At 40.4% G+C, this 19,985-nt stretch overlaps 1 protein-coding gene and 1 pseudogene across 6 annotated transcripts; one reads left to right on the forward strand and one right to left on the reverse strand.

Annotated features, from left to right (window-relative positions):
* Window positions 1-12,438: 12,438 nt before the first annotated feature.
* LOC104772905 (mavicyanin pseudogene) lies at window positions 12,439-13,087 on the reverse strand (annotated as a pseudogene).
* A 1,808-nt stretch (window positions 13,088-14,895) lies between these two features.
* Window positions 14,896-19,606, forward strand: LOC104771902 (pre-mRNA-processing factor 39-2). 6 transcript variants are annotated; one of them, XM_087504227.1, is made up of 13 exons: window positions 14,896-15,001; window positions 15,041-15,104; window positions 15,211-15,311; window positions 15,439-15,685; window positions 15,876-16,043; window positions 16,161-16,527; window positions 16,617-16,760; window positions 16,865-17,017; window positions 17,101-17,220; window positions 17,383-17,463; window positions 17,573-17,722; window positions 17,834-19,273; window positions 19,363-19,606. In XM_087504227.1, the coding sequence occupies exons 6-13, from the start codon at window positions 16,240-16,242 to the stop codon at window positions 19,426-19,428; spliced, it is 2,442 nt and encodes an 813-aa protein (XP_087360353.1). In that variant the 5' UTR covers window positions 14,896-15,001; window positions 15,041-15,104; window positions 15,211-15,311; window positions 15,439-15,685; window positions 15,876-16,043; window positions 16,161-16,239; the 3' UTR covers window positions 19,429-19,606. The 6 variants fall into 6 exon arrangements, with proteins under 6 accessions (XP_087360353.1, XP_087360351.1, XP_010494812.2 ...); XM_087504225.1 differs by having other exon boundaries at window positions 15,439-15,668; XM_087504228.1 differs by having other exon boundaries at window positions 14,934-15,001; window positions 15,439-15,664.
* Window positions 19,607-19,985: the final 379 nt, after the last annotated feature.

Raw genomic sequence — 19,985 nt, forward strand, 5'->3', positions numbered from 1 at the left:
CTCCTGAATTCCACTCAATATAGTGATGGTCCATCTGCCTCTTTGGTGGTATTTCCTTGTGAATCTTAAGGGCCCCTAAGTGCTTTGTTCGTTTCCCTTTTGGACTCGTCATGCGCCTTATAGATTTGGGACAGCTAGAAACATAGACTCGCAATTTTTCACACTTTTCATGATCTGCATTGTCGACAATTGCCTTGCCTATTCGTCCTCTCACTTGTGATCTCCACGATTGAGATCTCCTTTTGAAGATGCAAACCTTGCTAAAAAAATGACCGGAACTTATAGTTTACTAGCAACTGGTATTTTTATGAAATAATATATATATATATATTGTTTGATCAAATTTAATTTATATAAAAATATCTTAAATAAAAACGTATCAGCTTTAATTATAATGTAAATATTGTGTTACAATAATATATATTATAGCAACAATATATAGCTACTATTAATTATAATATGACAAATAAAAAATGCTAATAATAATATTAATATAACAATAATATGATGCTATTATAGAGAGACAATTAATAGCATAGAGAAAAAACTCTATTGTATGTGTCCCCTCTAAGATAGCACCGGCAAAGACATCGTTTACGAAATCGCTATCGAAACGATATAATAGCGTTTTTCGTGTGCTAAGAATACGCATATTTCTTGTAGTGACACTTACCCACTAACACTTGGCCCATATCAAACCCAAATTTGTTAGCTGCCCTAACAACAACTGTATCTCCTACCCGCCGTCTTCGTATGTGCGACTTTCAAGGCATCCGTTTCCTGCTTCGTTTTATGTTCCTCGCGTTTCACATTCTCACGTTGCAATGGTTAGAAATGAATTAAATATTATTTCCCACTCCTCGACACTCTTAGTCTGCCCTCTCTTCAATTTCCATTGTAACGAGTATGTGTCAAACGGTCATTCAAAGCTCACTCATCTAATGCTTAGCCCACTACTCATTTCTTCAATTGAGTTAAGTCGCAGTTTTATATAAAGCTACCATTTGCAACTTCATGATGCTCAGATTATACTTTGTCTTCTACTTTTTTCTTGACTAATATGAATCCTCTGTTGTTTCATTCGCTGAGGCCACTAGCTATGAATCCACTAGCAGCAATTACCAAATACAAAGACCTCATGGAGAAATGCATAGCAAGTGGAAACGTGGAGGCACACTACATCAAAGGAATACAAGAGTACTTTCACAAGAACAACACAAAAGCAGGCTTGGAACATTTGAAAAAGGCAGCAGAAGGTAATTACAAAGATGGTATCTACCTTTATGGAATTGTAAAATTATGCATGGAGGATATAGTGGAAGGAAATATGTGGTTGGATAAGCTAGGCTGGAAGGAAAACAAAGCAAAGGGTGATCAATGCTGGAAAAATATCAAGAGGGAATTACACAGAGTCAAAGTACAAAAGCTACAAAGATACTACGCTACATTGCCACATTTCAAACAACAATCAACTGTAGCATCAATGACATGGAAAATAGATGTGACCTGCTACCACTACAAACAAATGATCAAATTCATCTTGTTCGTTTAGACTATAAGGTTTACCAATGTTATCATGAGCAAATCATTTCCAACAATTCGAATAAATGCATTTCTATTTCTTTTTCATATTGATTACCAATACATATAAACAAATATATACAAAACCAAACAAACATAAATAAAAGTATTAAAAGAAAACTTAAATTCAAACAAAATAATAGGTCTGCTCGCTATAAAACCATTACTGGCAAATAATAGATAGAAGGACCTCAACGACATAAACCTCAGAGTCAGATATGTGGAACACAACATCAAAGTGATTGCAAAAAATTTACAAACAAACAACTCAAGTACCAAATTCATACAATTACGAACAGCAGGGGACATATATTTCGAAAAAAATATTTACTTTAATGGAATTATAATGTTAGGGACGGGCAATAACATGAAAGACAATCTCTGGATGGATAAGTTGGGCTATAAACAAAGAAAAACAGAGCCCGATCAAAGTTGTTTAAAACAAAAAAAAAAAATTTGGTTATGCAAAACAGATTAAGGATAAGATAGCTAAAACACTAAGAAAAAAAAAAGCCTGATCTAAGCTGGAAAAAAATCACTTACAATTTACTTCGGCACTACACAAAAAAGAGAATCAACTCACAATTATCTTTGGCAACTCACAATTAACACATCAAATAACATACATCGCCCGGAAAAATAATTAGACCAGCACTTCCAGCAACGAATTGGAATCGGGGACATAAACAGCCGATCAAACAGGCAACAATCAGGAAATCGCAACGATACAATTGGTGATATAAAAAGAAGAAGAAACTTCGAAATCAGAGTTCCAAAATGGATTATGTTCTTTACTCGGAAATAAAAATGGATTATAAAACTGGATTTACTCTAAATTGGGTCGCTGTCATCCGTAGCCAGCAAGATCTAAGATGCAGCAGACACCAATGTTAACCCACGTGCGACTCCCCCTCACGTTAACTACTTTACCAATTTTTAAAAAATTTTAAAAATAGCCCATTAGACCCCAACGTTGTAAAGGCATCATTAGTGGAGGTTGCTCAGGAAGAGAATTGCTTAGAAAATAATATATAATAATAAGAGAGAAGAAAAAAATAAGAGAATCGGTGCTTGAGTTACTTGCTGAAGAAATGTTCCTCTTAACAAATATCATATTTCTAATGATTGCCATAAATAAAAAAAAAATATATATAAATATATATATATATGTGATTAAAATAATAATTTTTTAAAAAGCAATGATCTAATCGTTACTGCACTGATGATGGTCTAAGGCTATCTTACAAAAACCCACTAGATAAGAAACATCCAAAACAACCCAATTCTAACTCATCTAAAAAATAAAAAAACTAATCATAACTCATACACCCCACTTTGAATTATTCAAATAAATATACCTGCAACAAATCTTTTAAAAAAGCATTAACTAATCACTACAAATACAAAAACATTGACAAAAAACTACTCAAACAAATTACTAACAAAATAATAAAATAAATGAAAAGATTATCTACAACCATATATAATAAAACCAAATAACAATCTAATGACAAAATGAAAAATAATTTTAATTACGCACAACTAACGACTAAAGCAAGACAACGACTATTACTATACAAACTTAACTTCTAATTTTATATGTTTTGAAAACAAAAATAATCATGATGATTTAAAATAAATAAAAATTCTAAAATTGACTACATTATACTATCTGAAAAAATATATAGAAAAAAAATAAACCAACAAAAGAGCAAAGAAAAACATACGAACAACATAACCAGATGAAAAGAGGAACAATACATAACCAACAAACAAAGTAACAAAACAACTGCAAAAAAATCCTCATCTAACTTTCGCGCGTAGCGCAGGTCAATTGCTAGTATATATATAGAGATATTAAAAGGTCTTGTGAATGAGTAGTGAGTATACTGTGTACATATACGAAAGAAGTAAACGTTTGAGATAAAAGAGGATGTAAGTAACGTGTGCACGTTGGAACTATTAAAATCCCTAATCCAGTCCATAATTGCACCTCTTTAGCACATAGTTGAAGCTAAAAAGTTTCTCTTAAACCCTTTATTATATGTGTGTTTATCAATATTTGGCTGCCTTTAATTGGCTGAATTTTCCTATGGGGACGTTTGATAAATTTTGAGGTAGTATGCTTGAAAGCTATAACGAAAGACTTAGCTGGCAGAGGGGAAGCTCGTAGATACATCTTTAGTTCATCTGCGTGAATGTTTCATATATATATATATACATCCTTTGTTTCAATAATTCATTGAAAATTCAAATTTGGATGTGTATGTATCGATACTGGTGAATTAGTGGTGATACTATCCCAAATTTTCTTTATTAAAAAAAGTATCGCATTAATGAATAAACTAAATATTACAAGGAAGCAAAACCTAACAGTAATGCAAAGAAAAAAAAACAAAAAGGAATCTGTTACTTAAAAAACAAAGATGTAATAATAAAAGACAAGACTAGAATGCTAAGATCAAGACCAAGAAGCTTGTAACATCCGCGAACCGGATTATGCGGTTTTGGTAGGAGTGTCAATCGACACTCTTGTAGCATCGATCGACACCATTAATTCTGGGTTTGTCGGGTTTGTTTTAATTCGCGATTTTGGTTTGGGTTGGTTTGGTTTAGTGATTTAAACCGAGTATTTAAGTGGGGAAGAGACAAATTAAGGGTTTTAGAGTGTTTTGTCGCTGTTTATCGGAGAAAAAAGGGAGAAAAGGAGAGAAAACGTTTCTGTGAGAGTCTGGGCTTGTTCTTGGTGTTTTGGAGAGATTTGTGACTGTAGAAGGGATAGCTGTTGCTGGGAACGAAGGAGAAGCTCCTGGAGGTGTTGATTCCATCGATTTCTCAACCCAATCTTCCTGTTTTTGAGGTGAGTGTTTGACCATGGTTGATCTAAGCATGAGATCTCTTTTGTTTGGGTGTTTTCTTTGTTGCTTGTGGTGTTTGTTTGCTTGGGTTCGTTGTTTTCATGTTTACCATAGGATTTCGAGGTGTGTGGGTGAGTTTGAGACGGTTTCGAGATGAATTGAGACGGAGGATCGACGTTCGTGTTCGTGCAGTTCGTGTCTGCAGAAGAAGCATCGATCGGCACCTTGTAGCATCGGTCGACACCATGTCGTGAGGCATCGATCGGCACCAATGTAGCATCGGTCGACACTAGCCCTATCCGAGACTTGTTTTCCTGGTTTGATGTATTGTTGTGTGTTTGTTTGTTTGCTTGAACTTGAGAGTCTCAAATGCTTGTGTGTATAACCTAGTAGATGGGAGGACGACCTCACTAAGTATTTATGATAATACTTACGCATCTCAATTGTTGTTTGTGGTGTGCAGGTAAAGGCAAAGTGTGATCGTGGAATCAAAGGCGATGAGGAGGAGGATGTTCTAGAGGCTTGATTGATGGTGGTCTAGCTATTGTTAGGTTACTAGTGTTGAGTTGATAGAACATTGTAGGATGTTGGAACTTTGATATTTCATTGTTGGTTTGGATTATTGCATTGTTGGTTATTGGAATGTTATTGTTGGATTCTTATTGATTTAATGGAATTGTTTTGTTATCCGCTGTTGTTGATTGTTGCTAGGATGTTAGTGGGTATTGGACCACTAGTGTGTTATATAAAAAAAAAAAAAAACAGTAAGGGTTGTTTCATTTTGGTATCAGAGCCCTTACGGTTCTAGGTCTAGGGTTCACTGTGCTTTTGCTGTTGATGTTTAGGATTTCATGCTAGAGTTGATTGTGTGAGTTAGTCAATTGTGTGTGGCATGAGGTCCTAGAACATCCTCTTCGAGCCTGTTTTGTGATTCCACGGTAAGTTGTGTTCTTGTGTTATTAGAATTATTGTTTACTTAGCCTCCTGTTCATGGGTGATACAGATGGTTAGAGGTGAGGGTGCTGTTGGTCGCGGGCGTGGTCGTGTTCGGGGTCGTGGTCGGGGACGAGGTCAGGTTCCTGAGGCCAGTGAGAGTGTGACCCAGAGCATGGGCAGTGAGGAGGTAGCGGAGTCACAGGTTCATCCAAGTGTGTCTGGACCAGGCTGGTTTGGGTGACGGCAGGGCGGATGGGCCCGGTGTTGGTCACGCTGTTGCCCCGGGTGTGGAGGTTGCAGCAGGGGGGTGCTCCAGGCAGGGAGGATGTCTTGATGGGCTTGCTAGCTCAGGTTTTGGAGCGACTTCCAGCAGCAGTGCCGCCAGGAGTTGGAGGGCAGGTTCCAGTGGTGCCGCCAGTGGTTGGTGGGCAGGTTCCAGTAGTGCCGCCAGTGGTTGGTGGGCAGGTTCCAGTAGTGCCGCCAGTGGTTGGTGGGCAGGTTCCAGCGGTGCAGCCTCTGGCGGGTTTGCAGGCAGGTGTGCAGCTGGGGGCCGAGGTATGTGCAGATGATGGTGCAGCTGCAGCGAGTGGGAGCGGGGTATTTCTCAGGAGGTACAGATCCGAGTGTAGCGAATGAGTGGAGAGAGCGGATGGAGGATCTTTTCCTTTCGCTTCGGTGTCCCGACCAGTTCAGAGTGGATTTGGCAGTGTACTACTTGTTAGGTGATGCACGTGTGTGGTGGAGGTCGGTGACAGCACGGAGGATGCAGTGGGATATGACTTGGGGAGATTTTGTGAGGGAGTTTAACTCAAAGTATTTTCCTCAGGAGGCTCTTTATCGTATGGAGGCACGGTTATTGGGGTTGACTCAGGGGGACCATATAGTGCGGGAGCTGGATGCAGAGTTCAGTTGGCTTGTGGGGTATGCAGGCCGGGCATGGGAGCCAGAGTCGGCTCAGGTGCGGAGGTTCTTGTTGGCTCTGCGGGATGATCTGAGGACTCGGTGCAGAGTGCGGAGCTATGCTACGAGAGCGGAGCTGGTTGAGGTTGCTGCTGGGATAGAGGATGACTTGAGGTCACAGGTGGTTGTGGTCAGTTCTTCGCCGCAGCCACAGCGGTCTCAACCGCATTCTGTTCTTAGCAAGGGCGGCAAGCCTGCACATGGGCAGAAGAGGAAGTTTGATGATATGCAGAGATCAAGGTACGGTGGTGCGAGATGCTTTGGGTGTGGTAGCAGGGACCACAAGGTGACCAACTGTCCACAGAGAGGTGAGCAGCGGGCAGTGACAGAGCAGCGGGCGGTGGCGGAGCCGCGGACAGATACTCGTGTGTATTACTACTGCAGAGAGACAGGGCATATCAAGCCTCGTTGTCCCAAGTTGTATCAGATGGCAGTAGCAGTGGTGCAGGCTGGTGGTAAGCCATGAGTGCAGCAGGGTGTGCAGCCGGTGGGTTGGATCGAGCCGACGTCGCGGGTGTACTCGACTGTGGAGACCGGTGGCACTAGTGCAAGAGCGATCACAGGTATAACTTCTGAGATTCAAACTTGGTCAATTCAATTCAACACATGAGATTTGTGTAGGGACCTTGTTGGTGGGGGGGGGGGGGGTTTAAGTCCCATGTTATGTTTGATTCTGGAGCTTCTCATAGCTTCATTTCTCCAGAGTGTGCAGAGAGTGCGGGAATCAGATGGGACTCCGGGGAGCGTACAAGAGTTGTCAGGGTTGCGGGAAGCAAGTTTCTGCGAGTTATTGGACGAGCTAGAGGAGTTGATATTCAGATCGTGGAGGAGTCATGGCCAACGGATTTGCTTATCAGTCCCGTGGAGTTGTATGATGTTATTCTCGGGAAGGATTGGTTGCATCGGCATAAGGTGCATTTGGATTGCTATCAGGGTAGAGTGGAGTTTGAGCGTCCAGGAGGGAAGTTGGTTTTTCAAGGTATTAGATCGACTTCGGGGAGTATCATGATCTCGGCCATTCAGGCTGGGAAGATGATCGAGAAGGGCCGTGAGGCTTATCTGGTTATTATATCTATGCCAGAGTCAGTGGGGAAGTCTACGGTTAGCGGTATTCTGGTAGTGGAGGACTTTGAGGATGTGTTTCAGTCATTGCAGGGATTACCACCATCTTGGTCGGATCCTTTTACTATTGTACTGGAACCGAGGACAATGCCGTTATCCAAGGCTCCTTACAGGATTGCTCCAGCAGAGATGGCAGAGCTGAAGAAGCAGCTGGAGGACTTGTTGAGTAAGAGTTTTATCTGTCCTAGTTGTTCACCGTGGGGAGCACCGGTGCTGTTTGTTAAGAAGAAGGACGGGAGTTTTCGGTTGTGTATCGACTATCGGGGTTTGAACCGAGTCACTGTGAAGAACAAGTACTCTCTCCCGAGAATTGACGAGTTGTTGGACCAGTTGAGGGTGCTACTTGGTTCTCCAAGATTGACTTAGCGTCGGGTTATCATCAAATTCCAATACATGAGGCAGATGTGAGGAAGACTGCTTTTAGGACGAGATACGGGCATTATGAGTTTGCGGTGATGCCGTTCAGTTTGACAAACGCGCCAGCTGCGTTTATGAGATTGATGAACAGCGTGTTCCAGGAGTTTCTGGACGTGTCAGTCATCATTTTCATCGACGACATCCTGGTATATTCCAAGAGTTCTGCGGAGCATGCAGTACATCTGAGAGCAGTTCTAGAGAAGCTGCGGGGGCAGAAGTTGTTTGCTAAGCTGAGTAAGTGCAGTTTCTGCCAGCGTGAGATGGGGTTCTTAGGTCACATTGTTTCTGCAGAGGGAGTTTTGGTGGATCCCAAGAAGATTCAGTCCATCCGGGAGTGGCCGAGGCCGCAGAGCGCCACTGAGATTCGAAGTTTTCTGGGGTTAGCAGGTTACTACAGGAGGTTTGTTCGGGGTTTTGCGAGTATGGCACAGCCGATGACTAAGCTTACAGGGAAGAAGGTTCCATTTGTGTGGTCACCGGAGTGTGAGACGAGGTTTGCAAGCCTCAAGCAGATGTTGACTACCACGCCGGTGTTAGCACTGCCTGAGCAGAACGAGCCTTATGTTGTGTATACAGATGCTTCTGGAGTGGGGTTGGGTTGTGTTCTTATGCAGCAGGGGAAGGTTATAGCCTACGCTTCGCGGCAGTTGCGGAAGCACGAGGCTAATTATCCTACTCATGACTTAGAGATGGCAGTAGTGATTTTTGCTCTGAAGATTTGGAGATCTTATCTGTATGGTGGGAAGGTACAGGTATTTACAGATCACAAGAGTCTGAAGTACATTTTTATTCAGCCTGAGCTGAATTTGAGGCAGAGGCGTTAGATGGAGTTAGTAGCGGATTATGATCTGGACATAGCTTATCATCCTGGTAAAGCTAACCTAGGTGCAGATGCCTTGAGTCGGAAGCGGGCGGCTTCGGCTCAGAAGCAGGATATGGAGGCGTTGGTAGGTGAGATTAGTGCATTGAGATTGTGTGCTATCTCACAGGAACCTTAGGATTTGGAGGCAGCTGATAGAGCAGATTTGTTGATCAGAGTACGGTTAGCTCAGGAGAGCGATGAGGGGCTGGTGAATGCCTCTAAGGCTGCGGGATCAGAGTATCAGGTTTCTGCTAATGGTACTATCCTTGTGCATGGTCGGGTTTGTGTGCCCAAGGGTGAGGATTTGAGGCAGGAGATACTGAGAGAGGCTCATTCGAGCAAGTTCTCTATTCATCTAGGGGCAACCAAGATGTACCGTGACCTCAAGCGGTATTATCACTGGGTCGGGATGAAAAAGGACGTAGCCGACTGGGCGGCAAAGTGTGATACTTGCCAGCTAGTGAAAGCGGAGCATCAGGTTCCTGGTGGATTATTATAGAGTTTGCCCATTCCAGAGTGGAAGTGGGATTTGATCACGATGGACTTCGTGGTGGGTTTGCCTGTGTCGAGGACGTTCAATACGATTTGGGTCATTGTGGACCGTTTGACTAAGTCTGCACATTTTCAGGCCATCAAGAAAACTGATGGAGCAGCGGTTTTGGCCCAGAAGTACGTGAGGGAGATAGTCAGATTGCATGGTGTGCCTGCTAGTATTGTGTCTGATAGAGATTCCAAGTTCACCTTGGTGTTCTGGAAGGCGCTTCAGGCAGAGATGGGCACGAAGGTGCATATGAGTACAGCCTACCATCCTCAGACGGACGGTCAGTCAGAGAGGACGATCCAGATTTTGGAGGATTTACTGAGGATGTGCGTGTTGGATTGGGGTGGTAATTGGCAAATCATTTGAGCTTGGTGGAGTTTGCTTACAACAACAGCTACAAAGCGAGTATTGGGATGGCTCCTTATGAGGCATTGTATGGGAGGCCGTGTCGTACACCGTTATGTTGGACTCAGGTGGGGGAGAGGAGCATATATGGTGTGGATTTTGTTCATGAGACCTCGGAGAAGATTCGGGTTCTGAGGCTGAACATGAAGGAGGCTCAGGATCAGCAAAAGAGCTATGCTGATAAGAGAAGGAAGGATCTTGAGTTTCAGGTTGGTGATAGAGTGTACCTCAAGATGGCCATGTTGCGGGGTCCAAACAGGTCATTGACAGAGACTAAGTTGAGTCCGAGGTACATGGGTCCGTTCAGAGTGGTTAGGCAGGTGGGACCAATGGCATACTGGCTGGAGTTGCCTGAGGTTATGCGTGCGTTCCACAAGGTATTTCATGTGTCGATGCTGAGGAAGTGTCTTCACGAGGGTGATCGGTTGTTGCCTAAGATTCCGGAGGATCTTCAGCCCAACATGACTTTGGAGGCGAGACCGTTGAGGGTACTCGGGAGGAGAGTCAAGGAACTTCGGAAGAAGAAGATTCCTTTGATGAGAGTCTTGTGGGACTGTGATGGGGTAGAGGAGCAGACTTGGGATCCCGAGGCGAGGATGAAGGCAAGGTTTAAGAAGTGGTTTGAGAAGCAGGCCACGACTTGAGCTTGTCTAGCCGGGTCCAAGTGGTAGTCCGTGGCTGGAGCGGGTACGGAGTATTCCAGCCCATCTCTCTTGATACTTGGTGGTTGGTTGTGCGACTAAGTACCAAGATGAGTTGGTGCTCGGGATGCGGGTGGATGGCTTGGATTGTTGTATCTTATTTTTCTATTGTATTCTCGTTGAGGTTGTAACGATTATGACATTTTTGAGATTAATAAAATGAGTATTTTTCTTTATGTTTGACTGTTGTTGTCATGGGAAGAAGAGAAATAGCTCGGGTTTCTATTTTTAAAAGTTTCCATAAATAGAAAGTTTCCACAAAAAGGAGGTTTCCAGATTTAGAAAGTTTCTAAAAGGGGAATTTTTGTGGGAAGTGTTGAGGTAGATTTAGCCGGGAGATACTCGTTGGCATCAGATTTGTTTTTGCTAAAGGCCGTGTTGGCCCAACTCATGTGATACCGATAGCTCGATGGACTTTGTGGCCAGAGAGTGGGAGTGGTATGATGCTTCGGATGACGATCCGAGAGCGCGCTCGAGGGTGACGATCCAAGAGCGGGATATTTGAGACTCACTGGATACCGTAGCTGTGAGCCACGGCTCGGCAGTGAGCCGGTATGTCTCGAGGGTTGCGACCCGAGAGCGGGGGGAGTGTGTGTGAGTGACTTCCTGGATGTCGTAGCTTAAGGCAGTTGGCCTGATAGTGAGGCGGTTGGTTGCGACCACGGACGGGGGAAGCACTGAGTTGTGAGCAAATAGTATTTATGATGCGAGTATATTGGCTAGAGAGAGACTTCGTGGGTCAGTCGGAGGTGTGCGGGCTGTTGTGACAGTTGCACGGGAAACCTTGGCTGACAGTGTTCAATCCGGTCTGAGGACGTGCGGGCCATGTTGACGGTGGCACGGAGGTCCTTGATGGATGGACGGTACTGCGGGATTCGAGGACGAATCCTTATTGGTGGGGGAGAATTGTAACATCCGCGAACTGGACTATGCGGTTTTGGTAGGAGTGTCGATCGACACTCTTGTAGCATCGATCGACACCACTAATCCTGGGTTCGTTGGGTTTGTTTTAATTCGCGATTTTGGTTTGGGTTGGTTTGGCTTAGTGACCTAAATCGAGTATTTAAGTGGGGAAGCGACAAATTAAGGGTTTTAGAGTGTTTTGTCGCCGTTTATCAGAGGAAAGAGGGAGAAAAGGAGAGAAAAACGTTTCTGTGAGTTTTTGGGCTTGTTCTTGGCGTTTTGGAGAGATCTGTGACTGTAGAAGGGATAGCTGTTGCTGGGAACGAAGGAGAAGCTCCTGGAGGTGTTGATTCCATCGATTTCTCAACCCAATCTTCCTGTTTTTGAGGTGAGTGCTTGACCATGGTTGATCTAAGCATGAGATCTCTTTTGTTTGGGTGTTTTCTTTGTTGCTTGTGGTGTTTGCTTGCTTGTGTTCGTTGTTTTCATGTTTACCATAGAATTCCGAGGTGTTTGGGTGAGTTTGAGACGGTTTCGAGATGAATTGAGACGGAGGATCGACGTTCGTGTTCGTGCAGTTCGTGTCTGCAGAAGAAGCATCGATCGGCACCTTGTAGCATCGGTCGACACCATGTCGTGAGGCATCGATGGGCACCATGTCGTGAGGCATCGATCGGCACCGATGTAGCATCGGTCGACACTAGCCCTATCCTAGACTTGTTTTCCTGGTTTGATGTATTGTTGTGTGTTTGTTTGTTTGCTTGAACTTGAGAGTCTCAAATGCTTGTGTGTATAACCTAGTAGATGGGAGGACGGCCTCACTAAGTAATTATGATAATACTTACGCATCTCAATTGTTGTTTGTGGTGTGCAGGTAAAGGCAAAGTGTGATCGTGGAATCAAAGGCGATGAGGAGGAGGATGTTCTAGAGGCTTGATTGATTGTGGTATAGCTATTGTTAGGTTGCTAGTGTTGAGTTGATAGAACATTGTAGGATGTTGGAACTTTGATATTTCATTGTTGGTTTGGATTATTGCATTGTTGGTTATTGGAATGTTATTGTTGGACTCTTATTGATTTAATGGAATTGTTTTGTTATCCGTTGTTGTTGATTGTTGCTAGGATGTTAGTGGGTATGGGACCACTAGTGTGTTATATAAAAAAAACAGAAAGGGTTGTTTCAAAGCTAAAGCCGATCCAAGAAGCTGACTTCGAGGCACCGCTTTGAAGAGGTGATGGAGCCATCTGATGCTGATATTGTGGAGCATTGGCTGGTGAAAGAGACGAGGAAGAGCTCGGTGATCGGACTGGTCTAGGAAACAGAGCAGTCACGGGACCCAACGAGGTCGGTAAAACGTGAATTTGAAGTTTCTATCCCGACTTGCAGTGTCCAGGAACTCCACATATGAACTGTTGGAGTCCCGATTTAGTTAAACTGATTGAGTCGGATCCACTTGTGTATTTCATAAGCGGTTTAGACGATTCACATCTCTCGAAATCATTGTGAGTGACTTCAGTGACGTCGTGGAAATTGTTGTTGTATGCGAACACCAAAGAATCTCCAACTTGAAAAGTTCTTGAAGAAGCCCACGCCTCGTAATCTCCCATCATAGTCCACCCATTCGAATCGCCAACCTTGTGAATGGTTCCTCCAACCGCAACTCCAAAAAGAGCTACAAGAATCAACAATGAAGTGAAAAGCATGTTGTTTTTGATCAAAGCCATGATCGTGTTTCTGGTTCTTAACTTCGGAATGAGAGAATCAAGTTTTTTTGAAGAGAGATATGGAAATATGTAAATATGTGATGAATTTCTTTGGTGAGAAGTTGAGAAGGGGCTAAGAGTTTTTATATAGAGCAGAGAGGTCGGTTCAAATAATCCTTTCTCTTTTGGGATTTGAAGCTTTGGATTATTTCTTAGGTATGATAGTTGATACCATGACATTTTCTAACTTGGATTTCTTTGTTATTCCAACAAATTTTTTTTTTTTTTTGATTTTTGTATAATTGATGGTTCGATTTATATATATAAATAATTATATGACAAACACTTGCTATATCTTTTTTGTTTATGATAGTTGTTAGAATGATAAAAGAGAATTTAAAAACAAAAGAAGAAATAAATGAATAAAAAATAACGAAGCATATTACTTCTTTTTGTTCCTAAAAATAATTAGGTTTTTGTGTTTTTTTTCATGCTCCACAAAGAGTAGGATGCATAAACAAACTCTGCCTGAATTTTTAATTACTTTGCAAATTCAAAGACGAGCGGGTACAGTTTTTTTTAAAAAAAAAAGTTTAGTCTTTATAATTTTTTATTATTAATGCAAACAGTTGAATATAATTTTAATTATGCAACATTAAAATATAAATTTATATATATATCAAATTTATTTTATTAAGCTGTATACATTGATCATCTCTTGCATTTACTATCTTTTCATGTTCTATTAACTTACTTATAATATATTTATTGATTATGAAAATATATCATAACTATTTTTCATCTTTTTCATTTTCGAAAATACTCTTTTTTTTTTATCGGTTTGAGTGATCATTACTTACTAACGTAGACGTAAAAAAATCTTAGAAAGACCCACTCTTTGTAGCGAAGTTTCTTTGACAGTGTTGTACAACATGTAAATTTTGCTTCCTAGTAATGAATCTCATAGGTGGACCCGTTTCTATCCATAAACATTATATTATAACATCAAATATTACATTTTATCTTAACTGTTTGACTAAAAAAATTACGTTCACATATATAATTTTCTTACTTTAAAATATGTATAGTCATATAATGTGTTTTTTTCCCTAAATTTATAAACTCATAAGATTACTCTAACTTTTAAATATGTGTATTTATCCACAAATAGATTTCTTTTTTAATTATAATTTTAATTATTTTATTACAAATAACTTTCTCAAATAGTATTTTCACTATTCTTTTTTTTGGGTGTGTGTGATGTTTAGAATAAGTTTTCTTTAATATGTTTTATTCCAAGTAAACTTTTACATTTCTTTTATATATATATATATATTATTTTAATTTTTGAGCACTTGATTAATATTTTCTTATTTTTTTTAGATATGCTTTTGTTTAACATATTTCAATATATTTCAATTTTGAAAACAATAAATAACATAGTCACTCAAACTATTTTAACACCAAGAATTGAATAACCTCTGGATTTTAAAAACCTGTAAATTTTTGTGTTTGTTTTCTTAAAGAACTCTTATTTTCTTTATCCTAATAATTGTAGCTTTTGAAAGTAATATTTGTTCTATTAAATATGTGATAACTTTATTTGTCCCCAATTTCTAGTATTTTACAAATATTTACAGAATGATATAAATATCTAATTTTATATTTATGTAATCTCTATTTGTATTTTATTTTTGATATCTTTTTTAGTTGTACTTTTTTCATTTCGTTTTTAAATTATATTTTAATTTTAATTATTGTATATTATTTGTTTTTCTCTCTTCTCTTTTCTCTACCTCGTCACTTTTTACTCGCAATTTTAACAAATTAATCCACATCAAAATCTAAAGTTAATACAATAATTAATTCAATGTATTTATATAATTTTTAATTAAAATATTATTCAGACCAGTTTGAAGTTTGAACTTTGAACCGAAGATCTTAAAAAAGTAAGAAATTTCCTTAAAAAGAATAAAATTCAAAGTCTTGTCCAACCATGGTGACGACGGAGGTTAGGACCGCCGTCTCCGATAAAATGGTGACGACGGAGGTTAGGACCGCCGTCTCCGATAAGGAACCATTGCCACCGTCTCCAGAATTAGACGGATCTACTGGTAAACCCTAACTCTCTTTCTCTCTCTGTGCATCAGTTTCCGCCATTACTCAAAGAAGGAAGTAGAATCTTAAGTCATCACCTCATTGGGTTGATTTCGTTTGCAGATTTCCTCGACAACGACAGATTACAAGAAACTTTTTCCAGTGGAGCACTTGATTTTGATGAATGGGTTTTGTTAATCTCCGAAATCGAGTCTTCGTTCCCCGTAAGCCACCACTCATTGTAGTTGCATGTCTGATTTGGTGATCTAAAATTAGGGTTCTTTGATTTATATTTCAAAACTTTTTGTTTCTCAGGAACTAAAAAAATCGTTGAACTTGTTGCTATTGTAGGATGATATTACGAAGTTGTGTTTAGTTTACGATGCTTTCTTGTTGGAGTTTCCGTTGTGCCATGGCTACTGGAGGAAATATGCTTACCATAAGATAAAGTTATGCACTTTGGAAGATGCTGTTGAAGTTTTCGAACGAGCAGTAAAAGCAGCTACTTATTCTGTAGCTGTATGGCTCGACTATTGCTCATTCGGTGTTGCTGCTTATGAAGATCCTCATGATGTTAGTAGGTATTTCTGCATTTTGGGTAGGCCTTTGTGTTTTATTCTTTGAGTAACCAGTTATCTGAAACTTTTCAATTGTAATTTGGAACTCAACAGCATCTTACTCATCATTAGAATTGTTCTAGTCACTAGAGTTGGCTCAAATTGTTTAAGTTGTTCAGCATATTCAATTGATGCTAGATTTTGTGGAGCTGATTACTTCACTTCTAACAGATTATTTGAAAGGGGACTTTCATTTGTTGGAAAAGATTACTCTTGCTGCACTCTTTGGGACAAATATATAGAATATCTTCTGGGAGAAAAGCAATGGAGTTCACTGGCTCATGTATATCTCCGGACCCTGAAAAATCCGTCCAAAAAGTTGGATCTCTATTACAAAAAGTATGTCCTTTTACATATGTTCTAAAATGACTACTATAATTTTCCAGTACTTCGAGTTCCTGTAGCTTAAGTTTTTCTTTCTCCATTACATTATAACTTGTCATGCACTGTCTTCAGCTTCAGGAAGATTGCGGCTTCTTTGAAAGAGAAGATTAAATGTGGAATAGATGTTAACGGAGACCTTTCTCCAGACCCTATGGAAGAAGATTTGGTCCCTACACGTCACACTGATGAGGAGATCTCTGTTGTTGTGAGAGACTTGATGGGTCCTTCCTCTAGCTCAGCTTTATCAAAAGCACTGCATGTATATTTGTCAATTGGGGAACAGTTCTATCAAGATTCACAGAAGTTGATGGAGAAGATAAGCTGCTTTGAGTCAAATATCCGCAGGCCTTATTTTCATGTAAATCCGTTGGACACTAATCAGCTTGACAATTGGCATGCATATTTGAGCTTCGCCGAATCATATGAAGACTTTGACTGGGTAAGAGGTATTCCTTTGTTTTTGATTCAGTTTGGCTCTTGTCCCGTTCTTGTTTATATATAAAACTTGTTTCTTTTTCTTTATTGCAGGCTATTAAGCTTTATGAGAGATGCTTAATACCCTGCGCTAATTACACCGAGTTCTGGTTCCGCTATGTGGATTTTGTAGAAAACAAGGGTGGAAGAGAGCTAGCAAACTTTGCATTGGCTCGAGCGTCACAGACTTTTCTCAAGGTAAATTGGGTTATCTTTGCTTTAGTGTATCTAAAAAAATCAGATACAAGCTAGATGAATAACTAGGTTCATACATTGCATGACACCTTGTATGTTCATCGTAGAATGTATCTGTTATTCATCTATTCAATGCAAGATTCAAGGAACACGTTGGGGATGCATCTGCTGCTTCAGTTGCTCTGTCTCGATGTAGTGAGGAACTGGGTTTTGGTTTTGTTGAATCTGTGACTAAGAAGGCTAACATGGAAAAGCGCCTGGTAAGAATGATACACTATTCGGTACCATCTGGTTTTGACGTCTCAGTGGTCAAGAATATCTGATTATACAGTGTTCCATGCAGGGTAATTTTGAAGCTGCTGTTACTATATACAGAGAAGCTCTGGAGAAAACACTCATTGGAAAAGAAAATTTGGAAACCACCGGACTGCTGTATGTTCGATTATCTCGCCTCAAGTACATGGTAAGTAATGTGTCTGCCTAGGAAAGGTTTGTATTTCAGTTATCTGTTAATAACATGTCAAGATTGAGAGCTATGGGAACTGTTTGGGTCACTATCTCGCCTTCAATGCATCACATATTTTAGAATTTGTTCACTATCTTATGGTTGTCTTCCTTTTTGTAGATTACAGATAGTGCTGATGATGCAGCTCAGATTCTGATAGACGGCAATGAGAAAATTCCTCACTGCAAATTACTTCTTGAGGTGAGTTAATCGGCTGTCAGTTCAAACTTAATCATAATTCCTCACATGGAAATCATAATTGTCCACTGATTGCTCTAAACGTCTGTTACCATGTTTTTTGCGGTTATAGGAACTTATAAGACTCTTAATGATGCATGGAGGGTCGCGACAAGTGGATTTGTTAGATCCTATCATAGATAAGGAAATATCTCACCAGGCAGATTCCTCCGATGGTCTGAGCGCAGAGGACAAAGAGGAGATATCAAATTTATACATGGAGGTAAGCTTTTTATTTCAGATAGGAGCTTCTGTCGTCTATTTCATTATTTCCCTATTTGTTGATTCCAAAGAATGTTTTGGGTACTTAGTAATTGCTCTTGGATTTGAGCAGTTTATTGATCTCTCTGGAACCATCCATGATGTGAGGAAGGCTTTGGGTCGACACATCAAATTATTCCCACATTCTGCTAGAGCCAAGTTACATGAATCCCGTCCTTTAGGAAGATCATTTAGAGAGTTAATTCAGAGAAGAGAGAAGGCTCGTGAGTGCTCGAATCAGGACCTAATAACAAACAGAGGCATTAGCAACACAGTCGATTCGCCACCAAAAGAAAAGAAAGAGTCATCTCTAGACTCTGATGGTGCTCAATCTAAAGATGCTGTTCGGGTGGACTATGTAAACACTGAGCTTAATCGGGGGTGTCTGGCTTCAGGAAATTTAGTTCAAGGAAACGATAATGTTGCTGAGAGGGAGAATTTGTGTGAGTCACAGAGTGATCCGTCCATGGGATTAACAGCGGATGAAGGTGGTGAACGCTCTCGTGAAGTTAGCCTACCGATCCAAGCCACACGAAACCATGGTTTTGTCACGAAACAAGCTCACTTTTCGTCCAATTCAGTAGATACTGTGAAATCAGATGCTATAGTGATCCAACCTAGTGGCTCAAGGAGTCCCCAAATTTACCAAAGTCAAGAGTCTCTTAGGCACACTGGTCGGAACAGGTACCACAGAAGAGATTTTAACCAGACTCACAAAGATTCGAAACCTCGTTCTCAAGAGAGACCTCCTCAGATGTCTTATTCAGTCGGAACTCTCGGTCAGCAAATGCGTGTTGCTCCTCGAGACAATGGGGTAGCGGTACAAAGCTCAATCTCACAGAATCCGCAACACCAATTTCAGAACTCTGCACTTCAGATGCATCCTGTGGTTCAAACATCTAATGCCTATCCTCAAACTCAGATACTTGGTCAGCACATGGTTGCACACCCTCCAGACTCACAGAATCCGCAGAACCAATATCAAAACTCTACATCTCAGGTTCAAACATCCTTTGCTTATCCCCAAACTCAGATTCCTCAGAATCCAGTGCAAAGTAACTACCAACAAGAAGGTCAGATGCAGAGTCATGAAGCTTATAACCAGATGTGGCAACAGTATTATTATAACTATTATTACTACCAGCAGCAACAGCAACAGCTTATGTCTGAACAGCCACAACCAAATCAGAACGCTCAGCCACAACCTGATCAGAATCTTCTGCAACTTCTCTCCAAACAGTACCAATCTCAAGCCAAAACCCAGTATCAACAAGTGGAACAGCTCAATACACAGCAACAGAGCCAAGAACCAGAAAATCAGCAGCAAATTCAGTTCCAGCAGCAACAACAACAACAACAACAAGAGTGGTTCCAACAGCAACAACAATGGCAACAACAACAATATGCTCTCTATCTTCAGCAACAGCGGTTGCAAGGAGAAGCAAAATGCGAGGAACAAAGACCCTCTATACCACAGCCACAGGTCTCCACAACAAACAGTGATATTCAAAAGGTTTGCTAAAAAAATTGAACATGATTGCTTGGATTTTGATTATTTTATATCTTCTTAGTCTGTTTACTAAGAATATATGTTCTTTGTAGAGTCAAGAATCTGGAGCAGTCAATGAAGCGAATCTATCTTCTGACACTTCCATCAGTTCTATATGAATCTCATGAAAGCCGATGAAACACGTAACTGATGCTGTTATTTAAAAGCCTTTAGACAAAAGAATAACGTAACGAAAAAACCGTTTACCAAACTTCGAATTACGAATTAATAAAACCATTAAAAAATCCAATTGTAAATTTTCGGTATAATGAAATTTCAATTTGGTTCGGTGTGGTATTTAATCCAATTGGAGTATCCGGTCAATTTGGCTTTAGTTCACTTCAGTTTGGTTTGTGTGCAGTGCACTTAATCAGTTTTGGTTATCACGATGTAAACAAATTTCAATTCGATTTTGGTTTCGTTCGGTTTGGTTTTTCCGGTTATTAATGGACGAAAGAGGAACAATTAAAATATTTAGTACATTTTCGTAATATGTTTTAAACAAAGGAATCTTAAAAGTTGTTAAAAAAAATTCAAAAATAAAAAAAAGCGAGGGGCTTCAACACGCGTCAAATTATGTGGGTGAGTCGTCCAGCTGGTCTACTGTAACACGTGTTGGATTGGTATTGGAGTAGAAGCGCCCACCAAAGGAACAAATCGTAGCCGTTGATTAGAT

Source organism: Camelina sativa, chromosome 20 (genome assembly GCF_030686135.1).
Source record: "Camelina sativa cultivar CO46 ecotype springtype chromosome 20, ASM3068613v1".
In the NCBI taxonomy this organism is placed as follows: Eukaryota; Viridiplantae; Streptophyta; class Magnoliopsida; order Brassicales; family Brassicaceae; genus Camelina; species Camelina sativa.

Excerpts from the sequence above, each read along its gene's own strand:
- LOC104771902 (XM_010496510.3), top strand. The coding sequence starts at position 14,987 with ATGGTGACGACGGAGGTTAGGACCGCCGTCTCCGATAAAATGGTGACG. Across the intron at positions 17,018-17,100 it reads CTAACATGGAAAAGCGCCTG|GGTAATTTTGAAGCTGCTGT; the intron begins GTAAGAATGATA and ends TGTTCCATGCAG. Across the intron at positions 17,221-17,382 it reads TATCTCGCCTCAAGTACATG|ATTACAGATAGTGCTGATGA; the intron begins GTAAGTAATGTG and ends TCCTTTTTGTAG.